This window comes from Gopherus flavomarginatus, chromosome 2 (assembly GCF_025201925.1).
Source record: "Gopherus flavomarginatus isolate rGopFla2 chromosome 2, rGopFla2.mat.asm, whole genome shotgun sequence".
Taxonomy (NCBI): Eukaryota; Metazoa; Chordata; order Testudines; family Testudinidae; genus Gopherus; species Gopherus flavomarginatus.
The window spans coordinates 54,294,460-54,316,608 of record NC_066618.1 but is presented as its reverse complement, the minus strand read 5'-3'; the positions used below and the strand labels follow the sequence as shown (position 1 = coordinate 54,316,608).

Here is a 22,149-nt window from a genome sequence, read left to right as displayed (position 1 = left end):
AGCTGTGAGCCCCCACTGCCAGCCCAAGGCTGCTGGAGCAGGAGCAGCACTGGGGTCTGCGTTCCTTTCCTGTAAGCCATGGGTGTTGTTTTCATCCCCCTTTCCCCAGCTGCGGGGGAGAGGAGAGTGTTGTTTTCATCCTTTCCCACCAGGAGGGGGATGGGTTATTTTCACCATCATTCTCCCTCCCCTGTATCCTCTGGCTGGGAGGGGGGAAAAGCTTGCCCAGCCCAGGAAAGAAGCTGCCTGCAAGGAAGCTGCATAGCTGCCTCTGGAACCTAGCCTAGTGTGTGAACTGCTGGAGCCAGAGCTTCGTTTTGTTCAGAGATATGAACATTTCAGAGTTAAGGACAACTTCCATTTCAGAGGTATCCGTAACCCAGAGGTTCTACTGTACTTAGAAGTTATAGAAATACATGTAACCCGCTACTTGCAAATGTAGAATGCTGGAGGATTTTTCATGAGATTTTGTGTGTGGGGGCGGAATCATTTTTGAAAAAAAATCAAAATGAAAAATTGGGAGGGGGGGAACCTGCATTTTTGGGTATTTCTGAATTTTTTTTTTAAATTGTGAAAAAATGCCCACTTCCTCTAATTATTATTTATTTATATATATATTTTCCCTGGGACACATGGGAAAATATTTAAAAAGTAAAATGTGAGAGAAAGTAACACTTCCATTATTTAAAAAAAAATCACTTTCTGCTTTGTTTTCCAACTAGCAAAAGAAAATCAGAAAGTGAGGAAAGTTGATTTTCCACAATTTCTTAACTCTTAAAAAGTATTTCCAAGAAAACCATGATTTCCAAAAGGGAAAATTTCAAATGAGGAAAAATTCACATTTTCCAGCCAGCTCTACTTGCAAATGAATAGAGCTTCAAATTCAGGATGCAGTAGCAGTGGTGAGATAGATGAAAGAAAATAGTTATCTATAAACTTTTCTAATGCATTAAAACACAATTATGAGGAGGAACCTTCCACTGTTGTTGTCTGTGCTGCACCTGAGAAGTATATAAAGAGAGGGCTTTGGGCCATTGTACTGTAGTTATTCAGTACTGTACTTAGTATAGTATCAGCCCTACTGTACTAAGTTTCTTGCCATCAATTCAGCACTATTCAGGAACACTACAAAAATTATGCAAAGAAACATTTTGATAATAGAAGTGTAATTTAATTCTGCAATTGCTCTATAGTAGTCTGGGATTCTTTCATCCCAAACCACCCATAGAGAAACCCAATATATCTGTTAGAAGGGAGTATTCAGGCTATGTGGTCTAAGGATTATATTTATTTTATGCACATTTTTCCCCAATAACTTAATTGAAAATAGTAAGAAGCATTACAAGTACATTTATGTTAATGAAATATCATTTATTTCTGCCATTAAATACTACAGTGAATTGTTTTTATTATGGCTCGATTTAGAAATCCCAACTAGAAATGGGACAACTGATTTTTCTGAATACATTTTTGCTGATGTGTGAGTGCTAATTAAATTTTTATTTTCCCACAAACCTTAGAGGCTATGTCTACACTACACGCTTGCATACACATACTAACGCTAGCCTAATGAGAGCTATCGCAAATACAAATAGTACTGTAGCCACCGTGGCACAGGTAATGGCAGCAGAGGCACAGCTGAACCATGCAAGTATATCAATCAATTTCAGGTGGTTGTGTGCTTAGCATGGTCACCACTGCTGCTACCAGCACTACCGTGGCTACACTGCTATTTGTACTGATGTTACTTTGATGAGAGCTAGCACAACTGTCAATACGCAAACATGGGAATCACATCCCTAGTTCATCTTGTAGACATCGCCAGAGTTTCCATTATATTCTGTCCTTCCAAGCCACTTAAAAACACTAATGAATATGTAGCACCTACCTTCAATGACAAGTACACTCACCCTTTCAATGAGCTTTCATAGTATGTAAGAGGACACATATTTAATCTACAGCAATGGTTTTCAACCTGTGGTCTGAGGATCCATGGGGGTCTGCAGACTATGACTAAGGGGTCCGCAGTTGAAAATTACTGTTCTATGGCAAAGACAAAGAACAGCAGTTTTCAACCTGTAGGCCACGGACTCTGGGGATCTGCAGATTTCATCTAAGATTTCCAAAAGGGTTCGCACCTCCATTTGAAATTTTTTGGGGGGTCCACAAATTTAAAAAGATTGAAAACCACTGATCTATAGCATCCCATAAGGCTCTGTGTAACCTGTATGATTCTGCTGGTACTCTAATTTTTTGTTGTTATAATTTTCTAACCTTCAATAAGATACTTACATCTATTTTATTTTCTGTGTGTGTTGGTAATGTCTTGCTGCACAACAACCCTCCTCTCCTCCCCCCCCCACCTTTTTTTCCCCTTTGGTTACTTGTACCAGATTTGATAGGCCGCCTCTTGCTGTTAAATCTTTAGCAGGTTAGTAAATAGGAGAGCAACTTCTATTAACTAAAGATTTCAAGGCTTCCTAATGAATGAAGTGTTCTGATACTACTTGGTGCTTTGAACTTTCTAAGGCTGCTGCAAAATATTTGAGACTCTCCAAACATTCCCAAAAGAGTTTTCAAACCACTGAACCATATAATCATTTTCACCTTTACCAAAAATACATTTAATGAAAAGCCAGAGATAAACTTAATTACTGCCTGAATTTAACAACACAATGTACACTTTCAAGGTTTCATGAAGATCTTTTTAAAAGCCACCTGAAAATTCCACATAATATTTGTGCACTTTCCTTGTAGAACTAATTATAATGTGCTTACAGTTATATTCATAGGCAAATTATTTGCTGAGCCATTTTTAAAAAGACAGGAACTTTTCTGCTTAAGAATGCTAAAATTCAAGAGATGAGACACCCTTCCCGTTCACACACAAAGTGGTTGATGCAGCACAAATCACCAGTCCCCAGCTGTCTTTTGTAAAATGAGATTAAATGTGGCTGGCTCTAGTCTCCATTCTTAAATAGAGCTGCTCTCAAACTTCACTACCACTAGCTAACTTTACACTGAAAAGCAAAGCTTGACTCAGCTAAAATTCATGACTTTTTTACTGTTTCATAAAATGGCACTCCTTTGGATCTCTTCCTATGTCCTCTTCCCACTCTGGTTCAATAAGATTAATTTGTGCCTGGGCAGCATTAATAATTCATATTGGTAAGTGGAAGATCACTTAGTAGTGACTTCTTTGATTGCAGTGCTCTGAAATCCTTGACAACAAAATCAGCTTTAAGAGCAAACATGAATAGCATATTAGGTTGCTGTGACAAGGTTTACACACCCTGTCCAGAGACTGACAGCGAAAGGATTAACCATCTCTCTCAAGTTAGAGGAAGGACTATGGATGCCTGTGCTAATTTAAAGAATTTGAAGGAAAAGAAATCTGGACCAGCTATGAGGAATTAAGTTTAGATCTAAAATTCTGCTTTTATTACACAACTTCTATTTATGTATAATAAATAAGTGGCAAGCAATAAATTAATCACAGGATTTGGTAAGACAGAAGATACAAGTGCAGAGATAGAATAGACTGTGATGCCACCAGAACAAAAACATGTACATCTTTGAATCTCCTAGGATCCACTCATTTATGATTTCATAAAATTCCCCAAATGCTTTTCTTGCTGCTCTCTGCCCAGTCTTCACTTCCGCACAGATCTTCAAACAGAAAAGATCATGTAATGCTGTACGTTTTTCAATACTGCCTTCCTGCCATTTTAGAGTATTCTAACCAAAAAAGTTAATCAAGGCTCACAAAGTACAAGCTCACAACTCAGTTGTAAGCTTTTCATTCACATTTTTCAGTAGTATCATTTATTTGCATATCAAGAGTCAATATGTGTTCTACTAATTAAGTAAATAACAATCAAAGTTTGTAATCATGGGTTGCTAATAGAAAGTGGTAATGGTCAATTACAATTTATTGGTAAATTTGTTTATCACTCTGTTGTCAGCATGAAGCCTTTAATTATTAGCACACTAATGTAAAGACACATTATTCTTAAGGAACTCCACAAGCAGGAGGCAACTAGATTGATGAAGTGGGTTTGATATGTTTTAGAGACCATTTATACTGCATTCACAGCTGCATTTTGATCATTTACATACATTTACATTTTCCTTTTCAGTTTTTACTTAAAAATGAGTATACAGCTGCATAACTGAGATCTATTTTAAGATTACTACAACCAAGTATTGTACATTTTATACAAGTCACTGTAATTCTGTGAAATTCACTAAGGATTACAGCCCCCTCCCTCCTTGCAGGCATGGGGTTGGGGGGCGGCTCTATGGCTTTCTCCTTCCCCTTATTTAGTATTCACATAGGACTGGGTTTCTTGGGCCACACTGTGGACATCATGCTAGTTGCCTTTTAGGGAACTGGGGAAGAATTTTCTCTCACTGCCTGATTATTCAGGGCACTGCAGAGGTTTTCTCACCTTCCTCAGTAGCCCAAGGACCCGATAGGTAGCTTAGGTTGCAAAATTCATGTTATGACAACATGTCTGGTGCCAACAGAGGGTTCTTGTTCCCTGATAAACTGGAATTGAAAGCAGATTAGGAAAATGCATCTCCTAAAGAAGGTGGGGAATGGGCTTGTAGCCGACTGGCCCCACTTAACCTGCATATGAGAAAAGGGTCGTGGGGTCCCAGCAACAGTACTGGGACTCAGTAAATGGTGTGGCAGGAGCCCCTTTCCAGGGGAGGAAGTGGAGGGCAAACGGCAGCCCTCCACCAAGTGGTATGGATTACCAATGAAGGATGACCTGCATTGGACAAGTTATTGCCTGATAAATCTCTGATGTGTCACCTAATAAATCTGCAGCCCCGCTGAACATCATTACGTGTGTATTGTCTTTCTTCCTGCACTCTCTGGCACGAAGTATGATTGAGAACACTAGCTAAGCAAGATTCAAAAAGTTTAGATGTTTAAATGAAATGCAAGAAGCCTGGGAAATAAGCAGGGAGAACTGGATATCCTGGCACAGTCAAGGAATTATGATGTGATTGGAATAACAGAGACTTGGTGAGATAACTCACATGACTGAAGTACTGTCACGGATGGATATAAACTGACTAAAATCCTTCCAAATGTAGGCATCCTTAGTTTACCCTCAGACATATATATCTGGTAAGTTAACTCACAGCATGGGGGAAAGATTGAGTCCTTAGAAATAAAGAAGTTAATTCAAGCAGGAGACTCTGTAATCCATAAAAAGTCGAACCACTTCAGAAAGAATCTGATTTACGACAGACATTGAAAAAAGCTTCTTTGTAGAATCATTTGCTCCATTTTAGCGCAGGTCTTTGATGACACTAAAACATGTCAACTCCTTTCAGAGATGTTATCAAACCGTCCCTTTTTGTGTTTAAATATATTGTTATGGAAGAAGTCATCAGATGGTGCTGTTGCACACAGTCCTACAAATTCTTTGTCTTGTCATGTGAGCAAATTTTTAGGTCTTGGAAGAAAATACTCTGTTGTTGGTTCTGTGATGTAGGCTCTTATGTGAGAGGAGCTATGGCAAGCAACAAGGGAGTTCTCTCTCTCTCTTCCTTAATCTTTCTAGAATCAATTACTGGGGAGAGAGTTGCATTGTGAAACCAGACATTGATGTTTGGACTGAGATCCCTTAAGAGGGGATTGCCTGTGTGTTGCTTCTGACCACCTATGTTCAAGGACTGGTGTATATAGTGTAAAAGAAGTAAGTTACGGTAACAATATATCCAGACTCTGTGTCAGTTCCATGGGAAGCTACCTGCAGAGCACTGACATCTGCTACCAGTCAGCAGAGGGGCTACACTATGCATTCTAAAAGATGGATAGATCCGATTTGTGGTAGTTACTATTGCCAAATTTTAGTTAAGTTGTAAATTATGCATCTCAGTTAGGTGGCACTACTAACTGGTACTCAAATGGCCCACGAAAGCTTATGCCCAAATAAATGTGTTAGTCTCTAGGTGCCACAAGGTTGGATACACATATCTAGCCACAAAACAAAACAAAACAGAAAAAAACAATGCAGACAGGGTTCTGGAAAGGTGATATAACCTATCTACCACCTGTATCTCTCTATGTCTCTTTGACATACTTGAGCTCCACTTGCCAGTAGTACAAATACTTGATGTTTATGAATTAAGATATATTAAAAAGTTTTATACTGTAAATTGGGTTATTCGCAACTGGTGTGACAGATTGTTATTTTGAAAATATTCACGATACAATGGTCCTGTAGTGGGATCAGCACTTATCTCTCACAATCACCCCCTTCTGGTCAGGTGTGAACTTGCTGTTTCTTAGTTCTTGGAATGGGATGGCACCATCTTGCAAGCACCTGCCCCTAGAAGATGGTTTCTTCGGCTGGTCTTCAGTGACTCAGTCCTCCAGCTGAGTCACAAACACTATCTGTAGGTGGAACAGAACGAACAAACCCCTCCTGGGATATACAGTGTTTACCACCTTCTGCAAGGCTTCCTCCCTGGAGATGCTCCCCTCTATAACAGTCCAACAGGGCCCATCAGAATACTCTCTGTCGGTGTGTCTTTTTCAACAGCCCTCCCGCCCTTGGCTCAGTATTTAACCAGACCAACAGGGCCATTTCTGTACCTCGCTTGGTCTGGCGAGCTTCTGGGCTCAGTCCCCGCAACCAGCCAGAAGTCTTTCCTGCCTTCCCTGGTCTTCAGCAGCCCTCCCTGGTCTCAGCCCTGCCCACAGAGAGCTATCTGTGGTCTTGCTACTCTTCCAGCCAGCCAGGAACTCGGTCCTCTCTCTTCCAGCTCCAGGAAGCAACTGACTGCTCTGTCTCTGCTGCTTCTTTTTATGTGTCTCTCCTGGCCCCTGACTGGCCACTCCAGCAGCCCTCGGATTGGCTGCTTCCCCTGCAGCCAGTGTAGGTCACCCAGAGGACTTCTCCTTTGCTCTTTTCTGGGGGTGGGATGAGGTAGGGCCACAAGACCTCCAGCAGGGGCCTTTAGACCTAGTCCACCCCATCACAGGGCCCTTTTAAAATATTTTTTTATTTAATAGGATTTCAGTGTTTAAACTACTTTTTAGTAACTTCCTAGATCTGCCTTGAGAATTCTCATTTAATGAAAAGCCTCAATCTATCTGGACTTTTGGTATTTAATACTACCAACATTTTATGCTTATCTTAACTTCTACGCATAAATCAAGTACAATGTTAAATTAATTTTGACTACTTATATCTGGAATTCCATTTATGGTACAAATTATTCATTAAACAGATCTGTCTACTCTTCTTTTCCAACAAAAAATAAAAACTATCCAACTTATTTTTCTAACTACGGTATCATGAGAGAACTCTAAAATGTAGTTGCCAACTATTCAGTCAAATGATTCAGCCTAGTCCGCTGTGGAAGTTCTCCTTCTTCTGGAACAATCTCAGGGTGAAATTCACTCCTGTACAGAGGACTGCTAGTGCCTATACACCACTTAAGTCCTCAATACTGAATTTAATGTAACGTATAGGAGTTGTGCCAATTGTTTGCATGGGAGTGAACTACAGTCTCACCACTCGGCTCTCCACACTTATCCTGAGATAGCTTTCACTCATTCAATTTTAAGAAGGTCATTCTTGTATTCTAGAGGTTCCACTACAATTTTGTACATACTCATTAAGAAGTTCTCACTTGAAGAGGAGAATTTTGGAAAATCTGGATAACTACATACGAGGTTCTAAAACTAGCTCAAAGTTAACATAATTTTTTCTCAGTTCCTAGAAACTTTCTTCAGCAATATTAGACACTCAAATTGACGCTCCCATGCTGATTTCTACAGTACTTTCCTTAGCCTTATATTTATTTCTCTTGAGTAAAGTAGGAGTTAATTCGATTGTCCCTAACCAGCATACAATAAGAGGTTAGACTGCCTGTGAACTATTACCGAGCACAAAATGGATGTTCTTTTTGCAAACACACCAACTGCATTATTGTATCCAACTCATTATTTTATAAAGCACTTTGAAATACCAGTACCTTGAGTCCAAAAAGTGCAATACAAAATCATATTCTCTTCTATTATATGACTTTCTGCTTGTATCAGCAATAGAGTTATCTGCTGTATTCTTTTATCAACTTTGAGCTGGTACATTGTTTCTCATGGTGGCAATGAAGTTGTCATATGCTGCATCCTCAAAAGAAGAGTCTCTGATGTAGTATTCCCTCTGATGTAAGACTACAATACCTAAGGTCACAGCTTCTTTAAAAACACTGTATTCACCCTTCTCATTACACTCAAAATATTTGGATCCAAAGGCTGTTATAAAAGGAGTGCACTGTATTTCCCCCGTTTGGCAAATTACAATAAAATATTAATCTATATTTCAAGTTGCTGTGGACTCTCCTTAAATCAGAGAGTGTTTTGATCATTTTGAAATAACATAAAACCAGCATGGATGAGGCTGAATGTTGCAGTCATTTGATCCTAATTTTTTAAAGTGCATTTTAAACACAGAGTTATACATAACTGCTTAAAATGACACTGCCCTAAATTAAGTACTGTAGGGGAAAAGTAAGCATTACTAAATTCGATTTATGCTACTACAATGTATACACTTTTATAGTGTGCTGCCTTAATGTGCTGTTATACAAATTACTCAAAAAACCCCTACATTTAAAACATTCAGATTACAAAGACAAACACTGAAAAAGCTAGGCAATGACAAAATTAAGGTTGTCTGCACATCCTTGACTGCATGTCTTATGACACACACTTTAATTACATGATCACATACTATTTTTTCTACAGGACTACAATAGTCTCATTCAGTAACCAGGATAGATAGTGTTCAGTTAATGATCTACTATTTAATTCTATTATTTTATTTTTTCCTCATTATTCAATGTGTGTCCCCACACCTTAATTACAACACATTATCGAAATCCAATGTTAAAGACACAATTATTCATCACTATTGTATCTGAGAACTTCACAGATATTAATGTATTTATTTTAAAACACTCCTGTGAAGTGTGGGGATAGTATTAGCCCCACTTTACACAGAGGGAAAGCAGGCACAAACAGATTAGGATCAGATGTATCCACTAATTGTGGGTGCCCAATCTGAGATGTCTAGAACCTGATTTTTCCAAGTTATTTAGCATTACAGATTGCACAAACAACCTTAATTTTGACATTTCCTCATTTCTAAGTGCTTGACTTTTCAACCTGAATAATCATAGAAACGTAGGTTTGGGAAAGTCATTTAGTCCAGCACTTTGCAGTGAGGCAGGATGGAGTATATTTAGACATCTCTGATAGATATTTGTCTAATTTGTTCTTAAAAATCTCCAATGACGGTGATTCCACGACATCCCTTGGTAACCCATTCCAGTAATAATTATTAATGACGTTCTTTTAACATAGTTGCTTGTGCGTAATAGCTTTTAAATCAGGCTGAAACTCCCCTCCTGAGAAATCTCATCATGTGGAATGTAGTAACTAATAGCAGTCATCATCTACATGGAGCAGCACTAGACGGGAATAAGATAGACACTTCACCCGTGCGTTGGCTCCCAGACCCAGTCTCTCACTATTTGTTCCTTTTACAATTTCAGAGTCCCACCCACCCATCTATCTCCTTGACCCTATCACTTTACCCAGCCAGTACCAGTTTTCCCCTCACCGCCTGGTTCCTCATAAGAACTATTTCCCTCCATCCTCCCAACTTCCTTCCCCAAATCCCAAGTTTTCAGTCCCAATTTCCTTGCCCAGACATTTTTAGTCTCACCCTGTGGCTCCCCCCCCACCAGTTCTCCCATTCCTAGTGTCCTTGCAATGTAAGTCCCATCCTCCAATCCCAGCTCCTAGTCCCAGTTTCCCTCATCCCTACATCCCCAAGTCTCCAAGCTCCTTGTCTCAATCTACTTCCCCTACCCACTCTCCTCAAGGTCTGGCTCTTGTCTCCTTTGTCTTTAGTTCAGATGGCTTACTTTTTCATGCTCCCTGGGCCCAACAGGGGGTTTCACTAAGAGCACAGGAGAGATGGGCTCCCTGCTTTCTAGTTCCAGTGCCTCGACCTGGATCCAGCATGGCCCAGATCAACCAGGAACTGCAATGACAGGAAAAACTGTTCAACCGTGATGGAATCTTCAGGGAATTTAGCTATGAAAATCTAAGAAGTCTCTAAGAACATCTAAGAAGCAGCCGAATAGTGATTTTTCACAGCCTTATTGCTTGTCTAAATGTTGGTAGATTTTCATAGGAACAGCAATAGGCACACACCTGACAAAAGGCCACTCCCTTGCCAAATTTAAAATCCCATCTCCAAAGCACAGGAGCATTAAAGTTTTTCAAAGAAAAGGTATCTGTTAAATTAACATAACTTCTTTTTCTTTAGCATCATTCTCAGAAAAGGATTACTTATTTTGGGTGAAATTTTCCAAAAACGTTCAACCTGAGGCAGACACCCAAATTTCAGCCCAAATAACCCTGTTCATGCATTATGAATTACATTACAGATCTTATTTATGACCATTACTAAGTCAATTTTTCTAATTTATACAAACTTATACAAATTGTTGATATGAAGTCAGTTTGTTTCCCTCTTGCTAACTTCATTATCTTTAAAATAAAAATAATATACATTTCTTTCTGTGGTGTACTTTACATATTGAAGGTGTTTTAACTGGCACTTGTTTTGATTTTGAATTTTCTATTATGGCTGGAGAGGTTGGCATTTTGGAGGAATTCAAAATAGGTTCCTTATCACAGTATACTGACATAAGATCTTAACATAGAATGTTCTGCTGGGTAGTACAGTAGTTATTTCATTTTATATGCAAGTTTTCATAGCAAAAAGTGTTATTGTCCACCAAATTTAACTCTTCATTTTCCATTGTAATTAGGATAAAATTCCATAGGCTAACCAAATATCTAAATCACTAAAAAACAAAACAAAATCTTGTCTTTGGATGAGCAAACTGAAAGTTTAAAATTAAAATGAATTTTAAAACCTAACTTATTTACATTTTAGATTTTTAATAAATCTTCATAATGGAAGAAAATCAGACATTCAATTTCTGATATTACAGTGTCCAGTTAATATAGTGAAGCAAGTTACAGCTTAGAGAAAACACCCTGCTCAGTACTGGGACAAAGGCAAAATCCTTCATGATTGCTTTCCAACACAACAGATGAGCAGCAAATACCATTTGCTCTGGCTGGTGTGTCATGGATTTGTAGTTCCAGAAAATATTCCATAAGGAATTTAGATGAGAATTCTATGCATATGCATTCACAATTTACACTGAAAAAGTGCAATACAGTAGAAAGATTAAATGAAAATGAACTAAAAAAAGGCTCCAGGCTACTGCGGCTCAACTTACAGCAGTCAGATAATGACCTGTCGTGCACTCTGCAACTTTTCACAAAATAGATCTTAAACAAGGATGGAAAAGGAACTAGCAACGTCATTTTAACTATCACAATGTATGTGAAAATCTTTTGGCACACTGCTTTTTTGCAAAACTTTAAACTGGGAGGAGGTACTGAAAAATCAGGGTAATGAAATACACATTTTGTAACCCCCACTACCCTCATCTAATTTTTACAGAGATTTTGTACCTTAAAGAACTAGCGTTTAGATCAGTCATATACTATTCTGAAATGCAAAAGTATTTGTTGTTTAAAAGAAGCTTCTAAAAGTCTCTCAATACCATTATTCTAAAATATTGGAAATTTTATGACTTAGGGCACTGATATTTGGCAGTATTGGAAGCACAGACTAATCCTTTTTCCAGGGAGGTAGGTGATGTTATTAAAATGCTAGCTAATAGGTTTATTTCAGCTTTCATGTGAGGTAACAAAAACAACATTTCTGAGATGAGAAAGCTTGTCAGACCTTAGTGGTGAGCATCACCCATTCCATAAAAGTGACAGGCAGTACTACCGGCAGAGAAAATGTTGCCCTCATGCCCTGCAGCAAAGTCACTGTCTGTCTGTTATCTGACAGACATGGGAATATGTTACATTGGTGGGAAAATAACTGACAAGATTGCCGGAGAGTCTTGTGACATATTACGAGCAAAACAGAAGTAGCTTACAAAGTGCCTGTGATAGAGAGCAACTTAAAGCATATGTTTATTACCATCACATTACACCTCTGTATTGCTTCCACTTGCAAACATTCAGTAATATCTCAAATACTACTTTAATTGTTAGGTCAACATGATTGTCACCATTACCTTATTTCTAAAATTGAACCCCTCTCTCTAAAAAATGGTTACCTACCTTTCATAACTGTTGCTTCGAGATGTGTTGCTCATGTCCATTCCATTGTAGGTGTGCGCACGCCCACGCACGCAGCCATCGGAGACTTTGCCTTAGCGGTATCTGTAGGGCCGGTTGTAGTGCCCTCTGGAGTGCTGCACTTACGGCACAGTATATCAGGCGCCATCAGCCCTGCACCCTCTTGGCTCCTTCTTGCTGACAACTCTGACAGAGGGGCGGGAAATAGAATGGACACGAGCAACACATCTTGAAGAACAACAGTTACAAAAGGTAGGTAACCATTTTTTCTTCTTTGAGTGTTTGCTCATGTCCATTCCATTGTAGGTGGGCTCAGAGTTCACAGTCTTGCAGATTGGACTACTGCTCTGCTGAAACCAGCATCAGCTCAACCTTGCTGGGTCAGCACATAGTGCGAAGTGAACGTGTGGACAGATGTGGTCATGGCAAGGCAGATTTCCTGGATCAGCACCTGAGCGGCTCACTCGACTAGGGCACAGACATCACAATTCCTGGCAGGTGCACCTTTGCCAGCTCATAGCAGTAGCCGATGCAGGGGGTCATCCGGACAAAATTCTCTGGGTAGAGACTGGGCAACCCTTCATCTGGTCTGCAATAGCAACAAACAGTTCTGTAAACTTACGGAACAGCTTCGTACTCTCTATGTAGAAGGCTGGTGCCTGCCAGACATGCAGAGTATGCAGCCTGCATTCTAAGTATGAGGCTTTGGGCAGAAGACCAGTAGGTATATGTCCTGACCAGTATGGAACTGGAAGATACTGTGGACAGAAAAGCTATGTGCGGATGCAGCTGGACCTTGTCCTTATAGAAGATTGTATAAGGCAGCTCCAACATGAGCATCCTGATCTCAGACACCCTACGGGCCAAAGTTATAGCGATCAAAAAGGAGACCTTCCAGGAGAGAAGCAGAAGGGAGCAAGAAGCCAGGGGCTCAAAGCGGGGCCCCATAAGCCTGGACAGCACAAGATTCAGGTCCCAAGGAGGGACCTGGTCCTGGATATGCTGGTAAAGGCACTCCAGACCTTTCAGGAACTGCACTGTCATGAGATGGGCAAAGACTGACCTGCTGTGAAACGGAGGATGGAAAGCTGAAATGGCTGCCAAGTGGACAGTGACAGGCTCTGGAGCTTAATGTGCAGCAAATAGTCTGAAATGCCGTACTGGGGCTATGAAGATGACTGTTACTCTGCCCTGCTTCATCTTGAACAGGATTCTGTGAATTAATGGCACTGGCGGGAAGGTGTACATCAGCGCTCCCGACCACGGAATCAGGAAGACATCCGATAGGGAGCCCTTGTCCCTGCCCAGCACAGAACACAACATGTTGCACCTCCTGTTCTGTCTGGATGCAAACAGGTCCACGATGGGAGATCCCCACCTGTGGAAAACTAAGCTGACAACCTCTGGATGGAGCGACCATTTGTGACAAGACGAGATGGTTCTGCTGAGTCAATCCGTGAGAACATTCTTGGCTCCAGGCAGTTGGGCAGCAACCAAATGAATGGTGTGCCGCACACAAAAGTCCCAGAGGCTGAGTGCTTCCTGACAGATGGCCGAAGACCTGATGCCGCCCTGCCTGTTGATGTAGTACATTGTGGCAGTACTGTTCATCAGGACCTGCACCACTTTGCCTGCCAGCTGGGGCAAGAAAGCCAGGCACACCAGGCGAACCACCCTGAGCAACCTGACATTGATATGAAGAGCTAGGTTGTGTTGCAGCCAATGGCCCTGGGTGTTGAGGTCACCCAGATGGGTCTCCCAACCCAGATCCGACACGTCCGAGATAAGGTGAGCAAGGGCGATGGGGTTGCGAAGGGAACTCCCTGCAGCACCGACTTGGCATCCCTCCACCAGCCCAGAGAGGAGAGGATGTGGCTCGGCACTGTGAACACTTGATCCAAGGAGTGCCTGCTTGGAACATAGCCCGAGGACAGCCACACTTGCAGAGGCCTTAGATGAAGCCAGGCGTGACTTACCACACAGGTGCATGCGGCCATATGGCTCATCAGACACAGGCACATTGAGACACTTTATGTGGTCAAACAAGTCTGACATAGCTTGAAAGCGTGCTTCTGGTAGTAAGGCCCTGACCTGCATGGAGTTGAGAACCGCTCTGATGAACTCAATGCCTTGAATGGGTGTTAACATGGATTTTTCTGTGTTTATTAGGAGACCCTGACTGCTACAGGTGGAGTGCACCAGATCGAGGCTGCTTTGGACCTGCTCCAGAGACCTGTCTTTGATGAGCTGATCATTTAGACAGGGGGAGATTTGGACCCCTTGATGTCTCAGGTAAGCCGCCACCAGCGCCATGCATTTCATGAACACCCTAAGGGCTGCGGACAGGCCGAAGGGTAGCACTGTAAACTGGAAGTGGTGCCCCACCACTATGAAAGGCAGGAAACTTCTGTGTCTTGGGAATATGGAGACATGAACGTAAGCATCCTTCAAGTTGAGAGTGGTGTACCATTCCCCCAGATCCAGGGAAGGGATGATGGAGGCCAGGGATACCATTCGGAACTTCAATTTCATGAGCAACTTGTTGAGGCCCCGCAGGTTCAGAACGGGTTTGAGGCCCACTTCTGCCTTCAGGAAATAGCGGGAGTAGAATCCTCTTCCTTGCATATCCTGAGGAACCTCCTCCATGGCCCCCAGGCGTAGGAGGTTCTTGACCTCCTGAACGAGAAGTTGCTCATGAGAAGGGTCCCTGAAGAGGGAGAGGGAAGTGTGGGGGCAGGAAGGAGGGGTGGACAAAAACTGAAGGGTGTAGCCCCAAGCCACTACGTCTGGGACCCAACAGTCCAACATAATCACAACCAGGCCGAGCAGTAGGGGAAAAGGCAGTTGAGGAAAGGGCACAAAGGATCCGGACAGTTGGCTGGTGCATCACTCCCAAGCACATCCTCAAAATGAGTGCTTCTGCCCCACCGGTGCTTAGCTGGGCAGGCTGTGCAGGAAATTGAGATGATGAAGGGCGGCGGCAGTTAAACCTGGTGTTCCTTTTTCTCGCAGGCCCCTGTCAAGGCTGCCATGGTCTAGGTGGCAGAGGAGGCAGGAACGGCTGCCTGGATGTCTGAGGAGTGTGCATCTCCAAGGAGCAAAGGGTTGCCTTGTATCCTGCAGGTCATGCAGATGCATATCTGTTTGGTTGGAAAATAGGCCAAAACCATCAAACGGGAGGTCCTGGATATGGGCCTGCATCTCCTGGGATAGGCCGGCTGTGTGGAGCCAGGAACCGCACCGCATGACCACCGCTGAGGCAACCACTAGGGCAGCTGAATCGGCTGTGTCCCAACCCATCTGGAGAGAGCACAGGGCAGCTGCAGTCCCCCCTTCCACCAGGTTGTGAACTCCTGGATCACCCCCGGGACATGGAGCTCTTGAGCCTGAGGAGAGAGTCCCAGAAGCTAAAATTGTACCGGGCCAAACAAATCCAGTCTCTTAGCCCCTTTATTTTTAGGGATGGAGCTGGTGGGCCCCTGCTTGTCCCTTTCGTTGGCCACTAACACAACCAACAATCCCGGTGGCAGATGAGTGTACAAGTACTCAAATCCTTTTGTGGGAACGGAGTACTTCTTCTCCACCCTTTTAGAGGTGGGATGGAGGACAGGGTTTGCCACATGGTTTTGGCAATGTTCAGGACCCTCTCATGTACTGGCAGCACAACCTGGGCTGGGACAGATGTGGAGAGCACATTAAATAATGTGTCTGTCTGTTCCTCCATCTCCTCCACCTTGAGGCCCAAGTTGGATGCCACCCTGTGGAGCAGCGCCTAAGGCTCACTGAAATTGTCCAGTGGGCTAGCTCTAGAAGGCACTGCCACCGCCTCATCTGAGGAAAAGGAGGAGGATTGGATGACTGGGGGAGGTCACCTGTTGGGGAGGGTGGCCTTGCGGTGTGTACTGAATCCTCACCCGTGGCAGCCACCAGGACATCCTGCACCAAGCCCAGTGCCGAGGGTACCCCAGGGGCATTGCCTTCGGCCTGTCTGACGCGGCAACTGAAGCTGGAGGGAGTGGGGCACCAGTATGACTGGAACGCTCAGGCATTCCAATAAGGCCATTGGGTCAGCCACTGGCTCTGCTGCCAGGTTGGCACCGGTGTCACAAACGCACCTTCTGGAGCCCAATCATGCTGCCTGGGTGTGGGGCTGAATTGCACCTGTGAGCTTGAGATGTTGTCACCCTCCAGCGACTAGGCTGTGGTGGCTTGAGTCTGATAGCTCACCATCGCCACCGGAGACTGGTGATGGGAACAGTCCAACTGGTGCTGGGGGGAAGGGGAGCACCACCGTGTCGGGGAGCACCCTCGAGGTCTCAGCAATGGCAACTGGCGGTGAGACAAAGACAGGGGCCGGGGACATCAACGACACCTGGGCAAGCTTTGGCATGACAACAGGGATCGGGAGCATGGTACCTATGACTCATAGTGGCGAGCTGGAGACCTGAGTTGACGGGAGACTAAGAATGTGGCGACCTAAGGCTCTGTCTTGGCTATGGAGACCAGAGGCGCTCGCCTGTTTTGTGCAAGGCCTTGCTGGCAGGCTTGCCCTCCCAGGAAGCCTTAGCTGGTTCCATAGCTGCACGCAGTTCTGGCTGTGGCGGAAGCGCTCTCAGCTCCCAAGGTGCCGGGGCCTCAGAGGGGGTTGACTGCGCCATCGGCCTAGGCCCTTTACCGCTTCCCTGAGTCAGTGAAGGCTCTTTCAGGGGGAGGAATTCCCCAAGCCTGAGCCTGTTAGTGGGCACGGAGTGGGCATACGGCCCGAGCAGTATCCTTTGCCCAAAGACCCTTGGTCGGGCTTGGTTGGTGCCACCTTCTTAGTCTTTTTCTTTGGCACTGGCGACAGGGATCGGTGCCGGGAGGACCCCAGTGCCACACTGAAGCTGAAGTGCTGGGTGCCGGTTCAGGCCAGGATGGCTCTGAAGCTGGGTGCAGAGCAACCTGCATCAGGAGGGCCATGAGATGGTGTCCCGCAGATGAAAGTTCTAGCAGATGCAACAGTGCTCCTTTATATGGGTTTTCCTAGGGCACTGTAGACAACTCTCGTGAGGATCACTAACAAGCATAGGCCTGTTACAGGAAGAGCAGGGCTTGAAACCCGGAGAACCACGGGGACACTATGTAACTAACACTTAACAGGTACTTAAGAACTAACTAACAACGATTAAACTATTTACAGGTAAAGCACAAGGCTAAGCTAGATGAGAAACCGCTAATCACTTGCAAAGCAAGGGACAGATGTGCTCCCGCTGACCACCACGAGCGGTAAGAAGGAACTGAGAGGGCGGAGGGCAGCACTCCAGAGGGTGCCACAGCCCATCCTCTGGGTACCGCTAAGACAAAAGTCTCTGATGGCCACACACGTGGGCGTGCACACACTACAATGGAATCGCCATGAGCAAGCACTCAAAGAAGAACTATAATTAGAAAGGTAGATAATGTAATCACCTTTTATTAGGACAATAAAATCATCATAAAAAACCTTGTGTATTATAACTTCACTTTTTATTGAATCAATAAGTACCACATAATCTATTTATCCAATTTTTTTCTAGGGCCAATACACTTAAACACTCGCTGTTTACGAAAAGTTAAAATGCATTTATCTGCATTAACATTCATACTATAGTGATTATTTAAATTGGATTTAAACAGATGAATAGAAAAGGGAATAAACTAAATTTCCTTTATTACTTTCCATTTGGAAATATTACTTTATAAAGTCTGATTTCTCCACTGAAGGGAAGGAGACTGCATTATTGTCTTCTTGGCAAATGCTGAAACATGCAACCCTATTTCACTGCTGTAATCCTTACAGGAAACTTTGTTGTGACATACCAAAAATTGGATTTAGTGGTTGAGCGAGAGATTGAAAATGCTTGTGGCTAAAGTCTGCTATTCATCCGTAGGTCAGACAGAGTGCAGCAAACAATGCCAGATTCCTTACACTGTTCCTGCCTAATGGACTTATAGTCAGCCCTAAAAGACCACCTCTTTATTGAGGGAGGAAAAAGCTCTAGAATTCATAAGTATTTATTGGCTGTTGAAATGTATGCAGGGTATTATGTGTAAATTATACATGATAAAACAAGACAACAGATTGAAATTGGAAAAGAAAGAAAATATTAAGCCTTTTTTAATTATTTTCATATAAAGGAAGGACTGTATGAAAAGTTTAATTCAGCTAACATGATCTTGTTTGACACAATGTAGCATAATAGATTACAGAAAAATATGGTATGCTAAAAATAAAGACATCACTTAATATGTACAGCAACATAGCTTTTTTCAATAGTTTCTTTACATTGCTTTGCATGAAAAAATTATTTGTTAAATAACTAAACAAAGCCACAAGGAGTCCCCATAGGACAACTTTCTCAGTACCTATCATATTTATCATTTTCTCATTCAAATATAATTAAAATTGGCTATATTTAAAAGTGCAATAAATCAGACTTAATTGTTAAATATTAATTTTAAGAATGGGTCTTTATGAATTAAAAATGAAAATCAGTCTCAGTGATAAACATCTTGTTTGGTTTATTTTTAAATGTGAAGTCATCTTTAACATAAGTACAGTAAATATAGGTGGTCATTGTAGCCTGTAAATTCAATTTTATTTTTTCAAAACATTTCATCTTACATCAAAATATCTAAAAATTAAAACACTTTACAGAAAATTACATGATATTGAATTAATTTTCATGGTAAATTATTCAGCAAGCATAGCATTTTATTTGTGTAGTTTGGCCAGCCAGGCTAAATACACATTTGGAGTTTCAGAAAGTGCCCTTTTGCAAAAACACTGAAAAAATAGCAGGCAGAATATTTTAACTAATGTTATAAAGAAACCCTTTTGGTTTAAGAGGTGACAGGAATTCAATATCAATTATAATTCACTCCAGCAGTGACCATTGTATTTAAGTGGTATTCAAGAAAGACTGCTTGATGTCCAAACTATAGTTGACAGCTAATTTCCAATGTCCATCTTTGTATCTTCCTGAGGAAGAATGATTTGATTAACTTCCAGCAAAGCAAAGTATTTTATTTTTCCAATTGTAAAAGGACACCAGGAACTTGAAAACCCTATTTCTGCCTGAAAAATTTTATATCTACTTTAAAAACAACAAGGAGCCTGGTGGCATTTTGAAGACTAGCAGATTTATTTGGGCATAAGATTTTGAGGGTAAAAAAACCCATCTGAAGAAGAGGGGTTTTTTTACCCATGAAAGCTAATGCCCAAATAAATCTGAGTCTTTAAGGTGCCATCAGACTCCTCGTTGTTTTTGTGGATACAGACTAACACAGCTACTTCTCTGATACTTGGTGCCATATCTACTTTAGTTATAAATAACTGCACACCTAAGAAAGATTATTAGGAGCTAAAGAAGTGAGTAGAAAAAAGATCCTCTATTTTTTCTGTTTGTTAACTTTGAGTGTTTGATAGCATTTTCTTTATAGTCCATTTCCCTATGTAATCAGTTATTCAGTCACTTTATCTCTTCCTGAAAATACCCTAAGAAGCAACAACAGGCAGCAGAAAAGCTTATGAAATTTAACTGATTTTTAAAAAAGTTCTTATTTTAATGATGTCCTATCAGAAAATGGATATTTTTTAAATTAGTCACTTTAGAAAAAAATCAAGATGACAGTGTCTCTTTAAAGCATCCAGAGGGTGTTGGCAACCATGCCAACACTAAAGAAACTAGTGTTCAGAAAAATGTTAATAAACTAAACCAAACCCAAGAAAAAAAAATCCTATGTCCTTTGCAGGATAACAACACAGAAAGTGGATGATTGTTGGCAGCATTAATATAACAATGTTTTAGAAGTGAGAATTTTAAGTTCAAACAAATTTAGAATGCTATACCATACAAATATCCTTCATGCTAACATAACAATGTCCCTCACAATTGATTTACATTGGAAAAAAACAAAAACAAAAAATGTAGACTTTCAAATCTTTCATAAATACATTTTTAAATGAATTTACTGTTAACCATGCCTTCACAGGTTATGGTTTACACTATTAAAATATCTGACTGCTTATAATGGGGCAAAGGATGATATGGTATTTTAACTTAATACTTTGGGCTTATATATTTAGGGAACACCACCATAATGTAGGAAGAAAATATTTAAGAGGAATAATAAACTCCCCTTTATGAGCCAATGGAACACAATTTCCATTTTGCATTTTTTTCTCCTTCAGTTAAAGCCAAGATGAAATCCTTGCAGTGTAACCTTTAACTGTGTAGAATTAAATTTCTGTTTCCCAATGCAGATCTATGCAAAGTGTTCAAACACAAACTCAAGATGAGAAACTATGCAATGATTTGCTTAAAAAGGCTATGCAAAACCAGAAATCCTCCTCTGAGTTTTCACAGAATGAATTAACTTACTTTAGAGGAAGTAGAATCACACTCTTGACAAATCCATCCATAGCCTGTCTGTTTTGGAGATTTTTTCAAAGGAGGTTCCAGGCAACCAAAATGGTAGCAGAGCCTGCATTCATCACACCTACAGGAGAAACAGATATATTGTGTTTCTTCATAAATTAAATCAAGCCACTCTATAAGCACTTTGGGGTAGTTCACCCCATGGAAAACTTACCCCCAAATCTCTGAATCATTAGTTTGGATTAAAACAGACATTTTCAGGAAGGGTGATTTACATGTACACTCACATTTCAAGTATGTTTCTATTTAATTTGGATTAGTCTCATGCAGAAATGCAGCAGGCAGCTATGTATTTTCTGTATATATACAATTTGCAGGATCTGGTACACTTTCCAGCTAACAGAACTTTTTGCATTATGGATCTTCCATAATATCTCCCAACATATCTAGTAATTCAAACATGCTTACAAGTGCATGCATGATTTTTTAAACAGTGACTTTGTAATCAATAAATAAAATCTGCACAAAATGTTCAATAAAGTGAGATTCTTTTAGTATGAATTTGAAAAGGTCATTCAGTTAAAATATTTTGCTGTCATCTTTCATTTATAACTCACAAAAAGTGTACCCTGTATGCATCATAATTCTAAGTTTATCAACAAGCTTTTTTATAACGTTTTGTGCCAGGTACACCCCACAGACAACAGTCTGAAACATCTAACATAACTATTCTTTGTTCAGACATTCTTAGTCTTACTGCCACTGAAGAAGCATTTACTACAATGCAGTGCTTAATGAAGGGAGTCTTACATCAGATAGTACAACAATATGCTCAAAAAGAAAAAAGAATTTAACTGCAAATAATGGAGATTCATACATCTTATTGAAGTGGTTGTCTTCATCACTTTTTTGCATGCACCCTATGACCTTTTGTTCAAAAGGAAAGCTTTTTGAAAACGAATTTTGTCAGATTATTTTTATTTATTCCATTTAAATAATGCTTGAATTAAAGCCTCATAAGCCAGGAAATCCACAAATAAGAAGCTAGCAAAGCAAATTTAAGAAACCCCCAAACTGTAGCAAGGTGAAGATGCAGAATTATTTTTTTAAAACATAAAAGGCACAGTACACAAAGCACATAACAAAAAGAGGATTAAACAAAAGGAATACACTAAAATATTTGAAAAAGAAAACTCCATAGAAAAATATAACCAGTTTGGGATAGTATTTGGTTAACCTAAACAAGTATTTTTCTAGCATTACTGCGGAGGGTGCACATTGTGGAATTGTCTCCTTTTTTATGTAGTCATATACAGCATGATCACTGTTACAGGTGAAATCTCTGTTCCTCCAAGATCCTTTATTAGTAATGCCTTTTTACAGTATTGCCTACTTCCATATGGACACTCTGGGCACTAACGAGAGTTTTGCCTGCTTAAGGAATGCAAGACTGGGCCCAAAAGATATTTT

General features: G+C 41.1%; 1 protein-coding gene across 6 annotated transcripts in view; it reads right to left on the bottom strand.

The window, feature by feature from the left end:
• PHF14 (PHD finger protein 14) overlaps positions 1-22,149 on the bottom strand; it is a 281,202-nt gene that overhangs the window by 76,983 nt on the left and 182,070 nt on the right. For 5 of the 6 annotated variants that reach the window (XM_050938592.1, XM_050938594.1, XM_050938595.1 and 2 more), the window contains one exon: positions 20,683-20,800. In XM_050938592.1, coding sequence (XP_050794549.1) covers positions 20,683-20,800 — 118 coding nt within the window. Of the gene's footprint in view, positions 1-18,796; positions 19,281-20,682; positions 20,801-22,149 lie in introns of those variants that run through there. The other variant, XM_050938597.1, reaches the window with a different exon arrangement.